A 14,305-nucleotide genomic window follows, 5' to 3' on the forward strand; every position below is an offset into this window, starting at 1 on the left:
TGCCAGTGTATTCCAAAAATAATTTCAGAAAACTTATAGACATACACAAAACAAAAGAAAAACATACAATATATTTATTTTATACAGAAAAAGAGCTGAAGTGGATGATCTCCTAGAATTACACTTCCTCGAAACACAGATCCAAATCCAACTGAGGTAAACAATGAAGTTAACAGAAATAATTCACACTTGTATAGCACTGTGTGATTTAAACGTGCTTTTTATTTCTTTTCAGCCTTGACAGCTCTGTGAGATAGGTATTATTACCCTATTTAAGAGATGAGAGTGACTTGCCCAAAGTCACCTACCTAGTAAGAACAGAGTTGGAAATTTAACCCGTGTCCTGTACCTCTTTCTTGCTTCCCCAAGGCCACATTCTCAATGGGCTATGCTTGATATCCATGTCACACTACTCATTTTAGCTCAAATCACCACTCAAGTTTTAGAAATGGTTTCTAAATACAAACTAAGTTTTGTGTTAGAAGTGAACATTCCAGTGATTTAAAACACTTTGATAGATGGGTTCCTTCTAAAATAAGAAGGAAATGGAAAAAAAAAAATCAAAGAATGACCCCCAAGTGATGAGAATGGGCTCTTCCTAAGAACCTTGCAGTAAACACCATCTCCAAGTTCCCAACCCTGACCTCACGTGAACAAGTCACTTTGCCTCAGGCACTTGATCCCAGGAAAGTGGCCCAGGACTGTGTGGGGAGAAAGTCTTCGAGGGTTGCCTGGTGCCTACAAAGCTGCTTTCAAAGGCAGCCTCCCAATTCACTTTTGTTCCACAAACAGAGGCACTAACATTCACTCTAGCAATATCCCAGTTTGCTGTTCCCGCTTAGCTCTCAGCTGGAGGGTCCACGTGGCCAATTGGGTGTGTATTTCAATTAAGAATGAAACCTACCACAAGCCCTCAATGACAGCTGCACAGCCATGAGTCGCTGAGTAGTGCACTACATTTTAGGAGTAAAATCGGAAAGCTGCTTAAGCCCTTTAAAATTTGGCCCAGGAAACAGAAAGATGACTTGCAGATGAGGGAAGTGGGAAGTTCTGTCTGTTGCCCAAGACAGAACTTCATGAGGGCATTTGCCACTCACAGCTCTGTCACCTGGCCCTACTTCACATTTGTGAAGCAGGGCTAGGAGTCAGGGCTATGGGTCATTTTGTGACAAGTTCCTCACTCAGCAGCAGGGTGGGGATATACGAGAAAGCGATTCTTTGTCAACATCTACCATTTTCTTTTCACCACTATAAACATTAGGTGTTTATTTCCGATTCCATTCCTGGGAGGTTCCTGAGCCTGGCTGATGCTCTGTGGACAAGAAAGCAGGCAACGAATATTTTGTCCACAGTCATGGAAAGAGGTAGATAAATAGTGCTAGGACCCTGCCTTAGGTTGGTATCTCTCAGAAGCAGGCCCTGAGACAAGAATTTAGGGGGAGAGGGAGATACAGAGAAGTGCTGGTAGAGGAGTGTTAAATGAGACAGGAAGAGAAGCCAAGATGAAGTGCAGTGATGTGAGAGGTGAAGCGGGGCCTGCTGGACCCTCTGGGAACTGTATGTATAAGGCTCGGATGTGTCCTACGCATAGACAAGAAAGCTCAGATATTTACCCGCTAACTCTCATCCACCATTGATTGAGGGATGATTCCAAGGGTGTTAGCTCCCCAGACTTCCAGGCTGTCTCATGTGCAAACTCAGCGTTCTCCTGCAGCTAGAAGACATCTTCAGTCTGAGAGGGTCTCTGGGGCTTCTATTAAGAGGGTGTGGTAGGAGAGTGGTAACATACGGACTCGAACTCAGGAGGCTGTCTGTCAGAACCCACCTCTCTCTGACGTTCTCATTGCATTTTGCAGTATTAACAAGTCAACGGAAAAGTGTCAAGTCTTTCTCCTCACCAGGTCAGCAAAGGATAAAATTTCAAATCCCTTCTCTGACAAGCTGTTTTCCACACAACAAAAGCAGCTGTGTTGTTGTTGGTTTGGGTTCTATAAATCACCCATGCTTATTTTTAAAATTTGAAGAAACACATAACAATTTGAAGTTTAAAAAAATTACAAAGTATAAAAGAAATCACCTGTAATCATCCCAATAAGATAACCACCAATCTCCCAACTGATATCCTATGATACATTTTTTATGCATACTTCTTAAACACGTACACACATACAGTTTGACATAAATGGGATCATACATAACTGTTTTTATCGTGGATACTTTTTTTTTTTTTGGCTTATCTCCCCCTCACCCTCCTCCAACTTCATGGAGCCATTCCACAGTGACTTCATGCCCATGTTCCGCTCATAACCATCATGAACACATTCACAATGTTGACCTTCCCCAGTGTTGGTCATCCCCACTCTCCACGTTCTCCAAAATTCTCCTGAATTTTCCCGGTTTCCCTCTCACCTCTCTGGTCCTTATATTTCCACCCATGACTCAGTTTTCTCCTTTCATTATTATTGAAGCCATTTCCCAAATTTAAACCCCGGCCTTCTGCTCTTCTCTTGCCACATTCTCTCCCTCAGCAAACTGAACTCAGTCCTTGGTTTCAACTATTATCTCAAAATAGTTGAAAGACTATTGTCCAAGCCAAGTGAAACATTCCAACCTCAAATTTCTAACCACTTATAAGAAAATTCCATGGGGAAGTATCATCACCTCCCACTTTCATATCACCTTCCATCCTACCTTCCCCATATCTATGAGTGCTTTCCACCCATCATTTCAGCTTAAAACTACAGCCCTTTTCGACTCAACACTTAGCCTTTACCTGCACATGTCTGCATGCCATGCGTGTTCACTGCAGGATATGAAGCACTCATGGCTCCTGACTGCATGGAGCTCAGAGTCAACCCGAGGAGACAGGCATCAATTAATAATTATATAGTGAAGAACTTACTCCATTTGTGATAAACTACTATAAAGGAAAAATACAGGATGTGGCAAGAGCATATAAAAGGGCATTTAACATAATGGAAGTGGGGAGGGTGGTCATTCCTCAACGTAATGGCATTTAAGCCAAAAGGAAGACAGAAACCCAATCACAGAGAGCCTTATACCTGACCCTTTACTAGGTTCTGTCAGAGATTCTTTCGTATCCCTCTCTTGTTATCCCATCCCCCTGACACTTTAAGACCCACTTCTCTTCAACCAAACAAAAGTTCCTGCTGCCAGCTTAATATTTCTAGAATACCTTGCTAACATTTGCACTTCCAGGACCAAGCCTGGGTGATCCTCAGCACAGCACTCAAGGTCCTGCTACACCTGGTTCCACTATTCCCCAGTGTGTGCGTGCTCTGCCCTGCAGCCAGGACTCACTGTCCTGGGATACTCCACACCAGCATCCTGGCAGAGTGAGCTCAACTAAATCAATAGGCTGAGTGAAACTGGCTACATTCCTGGGTGTTTGGTTTTTCTCCACTCAAATTCAAGAAAACTGCAGAAGCCCTGAGAATATTATACCACTTCTCCTCACCAGACAAAGAATGAGCTCCATATTGACCACTAAGTGGCAGGAGCTAAAAAAAAAAAAAAAAAAAAAGAACTGGATGAGTGATGGCCACTAACCAGACACGCTCTGTAAAAAATCACACTGTAAATTTTCCTTGAAGCGTCAAAGGACCACATGAAACCCTCTCCTTCATTGCTGCACATGTTGCCACAAGAAGCTCAGGGTATGCAAAATGCAACAGCATAATTTCCCTTCCCTTTTTGACTTCCCATAATACTTATTATCAGCATCACACATTTTATCCCTCAATATAATTAAGGGATACTCTTTTTTATAGACATAAGGCAATTCTGGAAAAAAAATTTTTTTTAATTTGTTTATGTTTGGCTGCATTGGGTCTTCGTTGCTATGCCTGGGCTTTTTCTAGTTGTGGCGAGCGGGGGCTACTCTTCATTGTGGTGCATGGACTTCTCATTGTGGTGGCTTCTCTTGTTGCGGAGCACGGGCTCTAGGCACGCGTGCTTCAGTAGTTGTGGCTCGCAGGCTCTAGAGCACAGGCTCAGTAGTTGTGGCGCACGGGGTTGGTTGCTCCGTGGCATCTGGGATCCTCCCAGACAAGGGCTCCAAATCTCTCTCCTGCATTGGCAGGCAGATTCCTAACCACTGTACCACCAGGGAAGTCCCCCAATTCTGGAAAAGTTTAAGCCACTGAATATGTATAAAATATGAAAAACTTTGTGCTCATTAAAGATTTCTGGCTACTTTGTTAATTTAAGAACATAAAAATGTGCTTCACTTAAAAGACTCATTTGGTGGTGGGATGAACTGGGAGACTGGGATTGACATATATACACTAATATGTATAAAATGGATAACTAATAAGAACCTGCTGTACAAAACAATAAATAAAATAAAATTCAAAAAAAAAGAATCATTTACACAAATAATAATTATAAATCTCTATTGTGTTTGCCTTGAAATGTTTTAAATTTTAGTTCAAATGCCTCTGCAAGACTCTGACTTTTAATGAATCTGCATTAATTAGTTTGGGGAAGCTGTTAGAAAGAGAGGAGCAGGGAGGAAGAGAGAGAGAGGGAGAGAAAGGAGACTTAATAACAGAAGAAATTACCAACATTAAAGCAAAACAAAGAAAAATCATCTTCATTGGTTTAGTGTACTTCCCTGTGCTAAGTAGACACAAAAGGTACTCATTTTTCAAAAAGGTACCTTGGGGAAATAGGAGGAGAGGAAAAATAAGTGTTATTTATTACAATTTTTCCATGTGGAGCTCTACTTAATCAGAATCATTTTCAAAACTATCCTCAGGGCTTCCCTGGTGGCACAGTGGTTGAGAGTCCGCTTGCCGATGCAGGGGACACGGGTCCGTGCCCCAGTCCGGGAGGATGGGCCCGTGAGCCATGGCCGCTGAGCCTGCGCGTCCGGAGCCTGTGCTCTGCAACGGGAGAGGCCGCGATAGTGAGAGGCCCGCGTACCGCAAAAAAACAAAACAAAACAAAACAAAAATCCTGATCTGTCATTTCTCCACTAACACTTCATTTTTATTGTCTGAAAGCAGCAAGTTTATTCAGATTAAGACAAGCTTCTTTACTTTTTTTACAAGAGTTTATTTCCTGATTTAATGAGACCATTTCCAAACAAAAATTATATTCATTCACACGTTGCTAAAAACGGAAGAATGGCACCATACTGTAATTAAAATAAGCTTAGCAGAATTCCAGCCTATATTCCCTAGGCAAGAGCATATTCTTGGCATCAAGATCTATCTGCAGAGCCTATATTAGCAGTTTTATCTTTATTTCCCTTTTGTATATAACCTTGGATTCTCATGATTTGCAGCAACGTGATTTAGAAAACATTCTGCATCTTGATAAAGGCTTTCAATTTTCTTTCTTCCATATTTCAAAAGAGAGAAAAATTCAGAGTACTTAAAATAATGTATTTTATCTACATCAAGTGGGAGGAGTGTGTGGTAAAAAGCCAATTTCACTGACCAAAGTATCTCTAAAATGCACATGGAGTTATACAGTTAAACTCAGAAGACAGCCTCAAGAACAAAAAGTTCTGCAGCGGATTAAGGTTTTCAGCTACTGCTCCAGAAAGACAAGCCCTTTTTCTAGTTCACTCCCAAAAGACACCTCCCTCTCCCATCCTGACAACTTTCACTACAGAGCTTCAGCACCACAATTTTATTTCTCATTTTCTTCTTGCATCTTTGGAAAAGCGTCGTTACAATATGAACCCATTTCACACATCTCATACTTGTTTTGGCTCACCTATGGGTCTCATAAATGATATCTAATTTCGTGATAAAACTCTGAAAACAATGTTGTGTACGTTTGAGGTCTCCTCAGGAAGGCAGCACTTACTCATATACCTCAAAATAAAAAGTCAACAAGAATAAGCCCTTAAACAAATAAGACACTAATTTCTTCCATCTCCTGAAAGAAGTTGTTTGCCCTAAGAGGGAAACACATTCACTGAAGCCTTTGACATTGAAAAGTTTACTGCACTACTTCTTCTCATATATGCACTGATCAGAAGAGTTTAATATTGAAACATTTCTTTCATAGAATTTTTAGAAATTATCTGAATAAGTAAATTACATATTTAAAACACTCAAATCATGATTTAAAAAAATGTTTAACACTAAAATTTTCCAGAAAAAAAAAAAAACTTTTATTTTCTGGCTCATCCATTCCCAACTTCACAACTTCAGGGGATGGGAGTAAGGGTCAAAGTGGTAGGTCAGCCCAAGGGATAACTACACCTTACCCAGCTCCATGGTATCTAGTTCAGTGCTGGGCACACCCTATGCACTTGTAAAAAACTGTGAAATTGAGCAAAATAAATATGACAGGGCAGGTAACCCAGGGAATAGTTTTCCATTTATTCAACACATGTTGTGTGTTGCCTGTGCCTACTTCAGCCTAAGCACTATACCAGGCCTTAGGGATATAAGAGTTAACAAGATGGACAGTCTTGGCCCTCAGGTAAAATCAAGTCAGAAAGAAGAGACGGACATCAAACAACTGTGATAAGTATCATACCTGAGAGGTGCAAGTGCTATGAAATACAAAGAGAGCCTCACCTTAGTCTGGGAGTAAGGAAGTCAAGAAGGCTTTTCTGAGGGACACTTAGGCTGAGACTTCATAGAGGGCTGGAGCAAGAGCATTCTGGGCATGTACAAGTCCCTGCGGTGAGAATGAGCATCATGGCTAGAGTGTAAAGGGACTGAGGGATGCTAAGAGAGGAAGAGGATGAGGCACATATCGGATCCTGCAGTTCTCTCCAGGAAGTGAGAAGGACTTTTGACTTTATTCCAATGAAATGTAAAGTATTTGAAAGGTGTTAAGCAGGGGAACTACCTGATCAGATTTAAATTTGTAAACCATCATTCTATCTGCTATGTGAAGGATGACGGGGAGAAAGCATGGTAGAGCTCCTGACCAAGATTCTACTCCCCAGCTCCCAGCCTCAGTTCTCTCCAACTTTTAAATCATCACATGTGCCATTCTAGATCTTACATAACATTTAATTTCTGTGCCACTTTTTAGAGTACCTGTTTACATACCACCTGATCAAATACTAACCATTTCCTATTTCAAATCCCCCTAACCTTTACTCTCTACTCTCTCTATTCTTATGTCCTGTATCCTTTTGTATATCTTCATGCTAAGTGTACAACAGGTATCCAGTGAATACTTCCTAAGTAGATTAAAGGCTAGACTAGCAAGTGTCTTTTAAGCTGTGGAACAGAGAACTGCCAAGACTCCCTTCTGGTGTGCATTTCCCTAGTAGACACCAAGCCTGTATTTTTAGAAGGAACAGTGATGGCCAATGGTGCATGTGAGAGGACTGAGGGTTGAGGCTATCGTCACTTTTGTCGAAGAAACAAGATTAGTTATGGTCACCTCCCATCATTCACCCCAACTATCTTTCTCCACCCGTGGACCTAACCCATGGCCTGTACTACACAGATATAAGTTGAGCTGTCCTCTTCTCCCCATTTCCACCCTAGAAGACTCAACTGTGAAGTTCACATAGTTTCCAAATAGCTAGAGGTTGCAAGGCACACCTATACGTTTATTTATCTCCTGAGTTTGAAATCAAATTTCTCTGTATTAAAAAACTTCAGATAGGACATTGCTGCAGTCAGAATGTTGCCCTAAATTTTAGGGAAACAGACAAAATAATAGGGAACAAAGAGAAAAAGAACAAGAGAAAGCCTAGTGAAAAAGCCAAGTTTCACTAGTTTGCCAAGTTCATACCTTTGCAGCCAGACGACACTCCATCACCCTGATATTGAAATGAGAAGTTGCTGCTTTATTCATTTCCACACAACTGTTGGCAATCACAAACACTGCTCCACTTGGGAGTTTCACATCAGTTGCCCTCAGAGGACTAAATTCTATTAACTTGGCCTATTGAGAAAAAAATGACAGGTGAGATATAATGTATTAGAATTCAGAAAATGTTTAACCATTTACGCATTTATTTACCTTAGTAAAAATTTTTCCCAAAAATGCATCCATTTATTCATTCAAATATTATTTACTGACTTCCAGGCACTGTCCTAGGCACTGGAGATACAAGAGTGAACGGGACAGACACTGTCCCTCCCCTCATAGAGATTACAATCTAGTGGGAAAGGCAGTCAAGTAGTCAAATACACTGCCAGGTGGTGTTAAAAGGGTAGCAAAGCACAGGGCACTATATAGAAACACAGTTGTAGCACCTGATCAGATATAGCCTAGTGTAGGTGCCCCTGAAAAAAAGGGAAATCTAAACTGAGACTTAAAGGATGAGTGAAAGTAGGACAGACAGAGGGTTTCTTTACCCAAACAGGATGTCAAGAAGAGGGAAGAGTATAAGCAAGTTCACAGGCAAAAAATAACATGAGGTGTTAATAGAGTTTTGGGTATTGCAATGTAGCTGGAGCTTAGTGTTTGAGGGATGAGCCATGGTGAGAGGATAGAACTGAGCGAAGGGCAGGTAAAGCAGGGGTCAGATCATGAAGTACTTTGCAAGCCCAAAGAATTTGGACTTTGTTCAGACTCTACAGCTAACTTATGTTAACAACAGGACTCTTGCCATCATGTCTGCTTGTCAGGTCTCATCCAAAAGACCCAGAGTATTTTCTTAGCATTAAACCAAATTTCCTCATGCCTCCTGTCTTTGGCTTAGGGGAATCAACAACAAATACTCTTAATAAGAAGAAATCCAGGTATTCTTGGAAAATAGCCAAACCTGTAGGAATCTGATCGAAAACTAAGGAAAGATTTTAAAGAAATGTCTGTTTCTATTTTGGAAATGGTCAGTTTATGGCAACTATGAAAACCTCTGCTCTGTCTATGGGAGTTGATAACCAAGGGGAAGTGGTATTGGCTAAGGAATTCATTCCTGGCTTCCTGTCAACATTCTTTTCCCTACCACTAAAGCCCCAAAAATGTTGGCAGAGAAAAATGATACCATAGAGTAAATTACAAAAAAGAGGACGAGTGAATATATGTGGTAAGAGAACTAACATTTGGGTTTAAAACCAACAGGAGATTATGAAAATGCCATGAGACGAAATGATTTGGGACAAGAGCGAGAAAAGAGGTCCCAATAACTAGGGAGTTGAGAAATCGCATGCTAACAATGAATTAGAAGGATGGGGGGAAAAAAACCCTAGACACCTGAGGTATGATTCTGGAAGCTTAAGGGAGAGGTGATCAACATGAAACAGAGTCAGTGAACTGGTGATAGCCTTGAATTACAAAGCAGTTGAGAAATACCATCCTACAATAGAGCCTAAAAGAATAGGCTGCCCAGAAAAAAAAGCACTCTGGAGATCTCAAGGTCTTCCTCTCTGGGTGAACATTCCCTGGTGGATATTTCCAAATAGCTCAATGCCACCTACAGTTCCTTCTTCTGCAAGAAATGATATGGACTGGTCCATCCCTCCTCCTTCAGTGCCAATGTAACGCTCACTCTTGGCGCAGATTTCTGCAAGTTCCACCTGGAAAAGTAAAAATTGATTTGCACTGTGAGTAAATCATAATCTATTGCTCATTCATTTCCTACTCCAGACATGACATATGGCTTTGAATTCCAGTGCAGCTCTGATCAACTGATAGTAGCTGCCTGCAGCATTGGGTTAACAAGAACTCCAAGACTACCATTAAGCTCAATAGGAAAACATACAAAGATCAATTAATGTCTGCTATGAGTTGGAATGAGATATTGACTGTGCATGTTGTGTACAGTCTCATCCCGCAGTACCCATAGGAGATTCGTTCCAGGACCCCACGGGATACCAAAATCTGAGGATGCTCAAGTTCCTTATATAATATGTCAAAGTACTTGCACATAACCTATGCACATCCTCTCATATACTTTAGATAATCTCTAGGTTACTTATAGTACTTAATACAATGTAAATACTACGTAAATAGTTGTAAATACAATGTGAATGCTGCGTAAATAGTTGCCAGTGTGCAGCAAATTCAAGTTTTGCTTTTTGGAACTTTCTGGACTATTTTTTGGAATATTTTTGATCCATGGTTGGTTGAATCTGCAGATGCAGAACCTGAAGATATAAGGAGGGCCGACTGTATTTGCTATCCCTAAAAGACTCCACAGGGCAAGCAGTTTCTCCTGTATTTGCTCCATTCCCTCTCTAGACTGGCATCACCAAAAATCTCATATGGGCACTCACTCATTTCTGCCTCAGCTTTCTTTGTCTCCCAACAGTGGACTACTCCGCAGTCTCCCCACAGCCAAAGTGAGGTCATCCAACCTTATTTTCCGGTCCAAAAGTAATGCTTCCTCTGTGGGTTTTCCATTAAATGTAAGAATCAGAACTAGTGTCATCTCATCAGACACACCTTCCTCCAATCAAGATGAAGAGGCCCAATACATTAACACATTTCTAATCCAAACTGAAAATGTCAAAATATCTATTTAAGAATCTTCTATGGCTTCCTATTCCTTCTATGGCTTCTTATTTCCTAGAAATAAGTTCAAATTCCTCAACCTGGCATTTCAAAGCTTTCCAAAATGTGCAACCAATTTACACATGAAATCATATTATCTACCACTCTTTTCCAATTATATTTGTCTCCATGACCATCTCACACATTTATGTAACCTGGTATTATTTCCTGTCTTCTCTCATATAAATCCTATTGCCATCCAATATCCGGCTTACTGGCTACCTACTATGGGCAAGTCCACTCAAATCTTCCTCCATCACACAGTCTTCCTCAAATACTGTTCCCACTACGGCATCCTGCTTCTCTAAACCCTCACAACACTAACAGTATAATCCACTTACCCTACTATTCATTCACTCATTCATTTTTTTTTTTCTTCTAAGACTTGATTCAAGCCTTTATTTCTTACCTGTTTTACTGGAAGATTCCCCTACAGTGATCATTGTGAAGCACTGATATAATCATCTCTTGCTTGCTTGGTTGCCAGTGCCTTGACGATCATACTTCTCATTGTGGTACACAACATCTCTAATGACTTATCCCTTGCTCACACCTCCATCCTGCTCTCCCACCACTAACCCCGTAAACCCTAGGCTCAGACCACTGGAAAAATGCTGTTCCTCGTCACCCCCAGGCTCTCTCAGTGCCTTTAAAACTGTGATTTCCTGTCCTCCTCACTCAGTACTCCTCTCTCCAGCATCCCCCACTCGTCATCAGGATTAACCCAAGTGTCACCTCTCCCTTGGAACCCTCACCACCGCCCAAAGGCACACACACTCCACATAATCCCTCTTCTGTGCTCCCTGTATATAACTCTATGCTCATTTACCAAACCATGCTTTAAGTGTGGCCTTCCTTGTGTGTTTATCCATCAGTCTATGAGAGCCCATGCAGTGCCCAGACCAGAGCCCACTTAACTAATAAGACTGAATCACATAGTGTTCATTATTGCTCTTTAATAGTGTCAGGTTTCAATCACATCTATTTACCCCAGAAAATTGTCAGTCCTGTGAGAAACAGATAAAATAGCCGTTTCTTTTGGGTCCCCTACCTCACACAATGCCGAGCACAAAGTAAATACTCAAAAAACACCCGCTGCTTTCACTTTCTGAGAATAGCTGCCCAAACATCATTTGATAGATCCTGTAAGTGTCATATTCCTTGTTGGATTCACTAACATTAATTTTGCTTCATGACACGAGGTAAGCTTGGTATTTTGACGTAATGGGTGTTGTGCGTGGCCTAATGAACACACCAGAACCAGCAATCTTCCATAACAGGCACATTAAAAATAACTTAGTAATCAAAAGGTCAAAACACTTGGATTTTAAAATGTAAAGAAACAATATACCCAGGAGAAGAAGTCCGCACGATTCATGAGGAATGAGGAGACCTGGGTCCCTACATAACTGTGACAGTGGCCAGTGTGAAAAGTCACCTCCCCACAACAGCAGTAACAGTCATACTTACATGCTAAGTACCTGGCATTATCTCTCCTTTAGGCCTCCAAACAACTCTCTGCTTATCCTTATTATACAGATGAGGAAAATGGGACTTGGAGACATAAACAGTGGAGAAGCCAGGATTTGAACCTCATCTGCCTGACTCCAAAGTTTGTGTTCTTTTCACACTGGACTTTTATTACTCCCCTACCCACTGCCAAATAATATAACCAAATAACAGAGCCTATTTTTTTCACTACCTCACAGGGATGTGAAATGACAAATGAGATCACCAAAATTTAAGTATTCTCCCTCTTAAGAGGAAAGAAACTAAGGCATCAAGAAGTATGTGCTTGTTAATTGTTTTTAAAAGCCTCTGAATGCGTGGCAACAACTGTATACTTTACCAGAAATAGGTTAATTTTTCCAGACTACCTATCTCCACGAAATTCAGAGGGACCCCAGGAGTCCCCAGCATCTCTGTCAAGGAGAGTCCATCTGCAGGGCTGCAGACATCCCTATACTTTGCTGATACCTCTCACGCTGAATTCTGACATGTGGATCTCATTACTGGACAGACAATAACCATGAGTTTTAAATGGAGGAAACAAAAAGAAAATGAAGATAAGAAAGATGAAGGAAAGGATGACTCATTTTACAGTCCCCCCGGAATGCATGAGGAATTCAGTGGTAAATATAGAGGAAAGAAACTAGTACCAGAAGCTTCCAAATCTTGATTAAAGCCCCAACCCTCCTGCCAACTAGCTAGGTGACCTTAGATAGATTGCTTAACTTTTCTGAGTTTCCATTTCTTCATAGACTATTAATAACAATAATAGTTTTCACAGTTAGAATTTATTGACTACTTACTATATGCCAGGTATTGTTCCAATTGCTTTATATGAATTAATCATTTACTTATCACAATGACCCTATAAGATAGGTATCTCCTCCTCATTTTACAGACAAGGAAACTGAGTGGGTTTATTAGTTGAGACTAGGCTAGTAATTACTAAAGCTGAAATTCAAACTCCACTTGTCTAATCCCAGAGCCCACACTCTTAATCACCAGGCTATATTACCTCCCATCCATAATATAGAGAAAAATACCTACCTCCCTGGCTACGGGATTATTGTGATTATCCAGTGAATTAGATAAAAACATCCCATAAACTCTAATGAAGTATACAATTTTAAATTTCATTCTTTTTACAGAATGAATAAGGAATCATCTGATTTATACAAGTAAGTAGCTAAATCCCAAGCCAAATGTAAAAACAGGTTTAATTAATCTGGAACTCAGGACCATTTTTTGAACTGTTCAGGGGGAGTTCCCTAGTGGTTAGGATTCCAGGATTTCACTCTCATGGCCCTGGGTTCAATCCCTGTTTGGGGAACTAAGATCCCACAAGCCTCGAGGCACAGTCAAAAAAAAAAAAAAAAAAAAAAAAAAAAATTTTTTAAACTGTTCAGGGAAAGAGAGAACTTAAAAGATTCTGGGTGTCCCTAAGAGAACCAATTCAACAATAAACTGTAATGGAGCTTGAGACACACAGGAGAATGTGTGTTCCATTTAAAGCATCCCAGTCTAGGGCTTCCCTGGTGGTGTAGTGGTTAAGAACCCTCCTGCCAATGCAGGGGACACGGGTTCAAGCCCTGGTCCGGGAAGATCCCACATGCCGCAGAGCAACTAAGCCCGTGCGCCACAACTACTGAGCCCACATGCCACAACTACTGAAGCCTGCGTGCCTAGAGCCTGTGCTCCGCAACAAAAGAAGCCACCACAGTGAGAAGCCCGCGCACCACAATGAAGAGTAGCCCCCGCTCACCGCAACTAGAGAAAGCCCACGCGCAGCAATGAAGACCCAAAGCAGCCAATAAATAAATAAAAATCTTAAAAAATAAAAATTAAAAAAAAATAAAGCATCCCAGTCTAAATTGGGGGGCAGGGGGAGGGGGGGAGGTGGGCAGGGTGGAAGAGGCGTGGAGGGGGGAGTCCCTGCCTGCCAAACAAAACATGCCTGTAGTATAAACTTCAACTGCAGGCCCACAGGCGGCTCCCCAGTGGCCCTAGCCCTTCACCCCCATACTAAAAGCAAAAAGGTCAAATCCTAAATGGTTATGAGATGTGAAGAAACTAGACACAAAAGATTTTTTTCTAATTTCAAATCTTGTTTAAGGAAAAACTTGCATGCCTCTGACAATAAGCAAAAATCAGTGCTAGGCCCATAGCCTGAGCCAGGGATGGCATGACCTGAACTCAGAGAACAATTAATGGAGGGGCCTTAACAGCAGGGGATGTAAACGGGAGCAGAGAATGCCTATCATTCTGGGTGATGTGAGGGAGACATGTGAGCCTGCCTCACCCTTTCTATCCTTGCGGACACTGGAAATAGAACCGTAAAATGTGC

The 14,305-nt window shown here is 41.2% G+C and overlaps 1 protein-coding gene across 13 annotated transcripts in view; it reads right to left on the bottom strand.

Moving 5' to 3' along the window:
* The window catches only part of GALK2 (galactokinase 2), a 136,432-nt gene that overhangs the window by 46,069 nt on the left and 76,058 nt on the right, over positions 1 to 14,305 (bottom strand). For all 13 annotated transcript variants that reach the window (XM_033408428.2, XM_033408430.2, XM_033408429.2 and 10 more), the window contains 2 exons: positions 9,378 to 9,476; positions 7,744 to 7,896 (listed from right to left, as the gene is read on the bottom strand). In XM_033408428.2, the coding sequence (XP_033264319.1) occupies positions 7,744 to 7,896; positions 9,378 to 9,476 (252 nt within the window). The remainder of the gene's footprint in view (positions 1 to 7,743; positions 7,897 to 9,377; positions 9,477 to 14,305) is intronic.

Source organism: Orcinus orca, chromosome 2 (assembly GCF_937001465.1).
Source record: "Orcinus orca chromosome 2, mOrcOrc1.1, whole genome shotgun sequence".
Classification (NCBI taxonomy): domain Eukaryota; kingdom Metazoa; phylum Chordata; class Mammalia; order Artiodactyla; family Delphinidae; genus Orcinus; species Orcinus orca.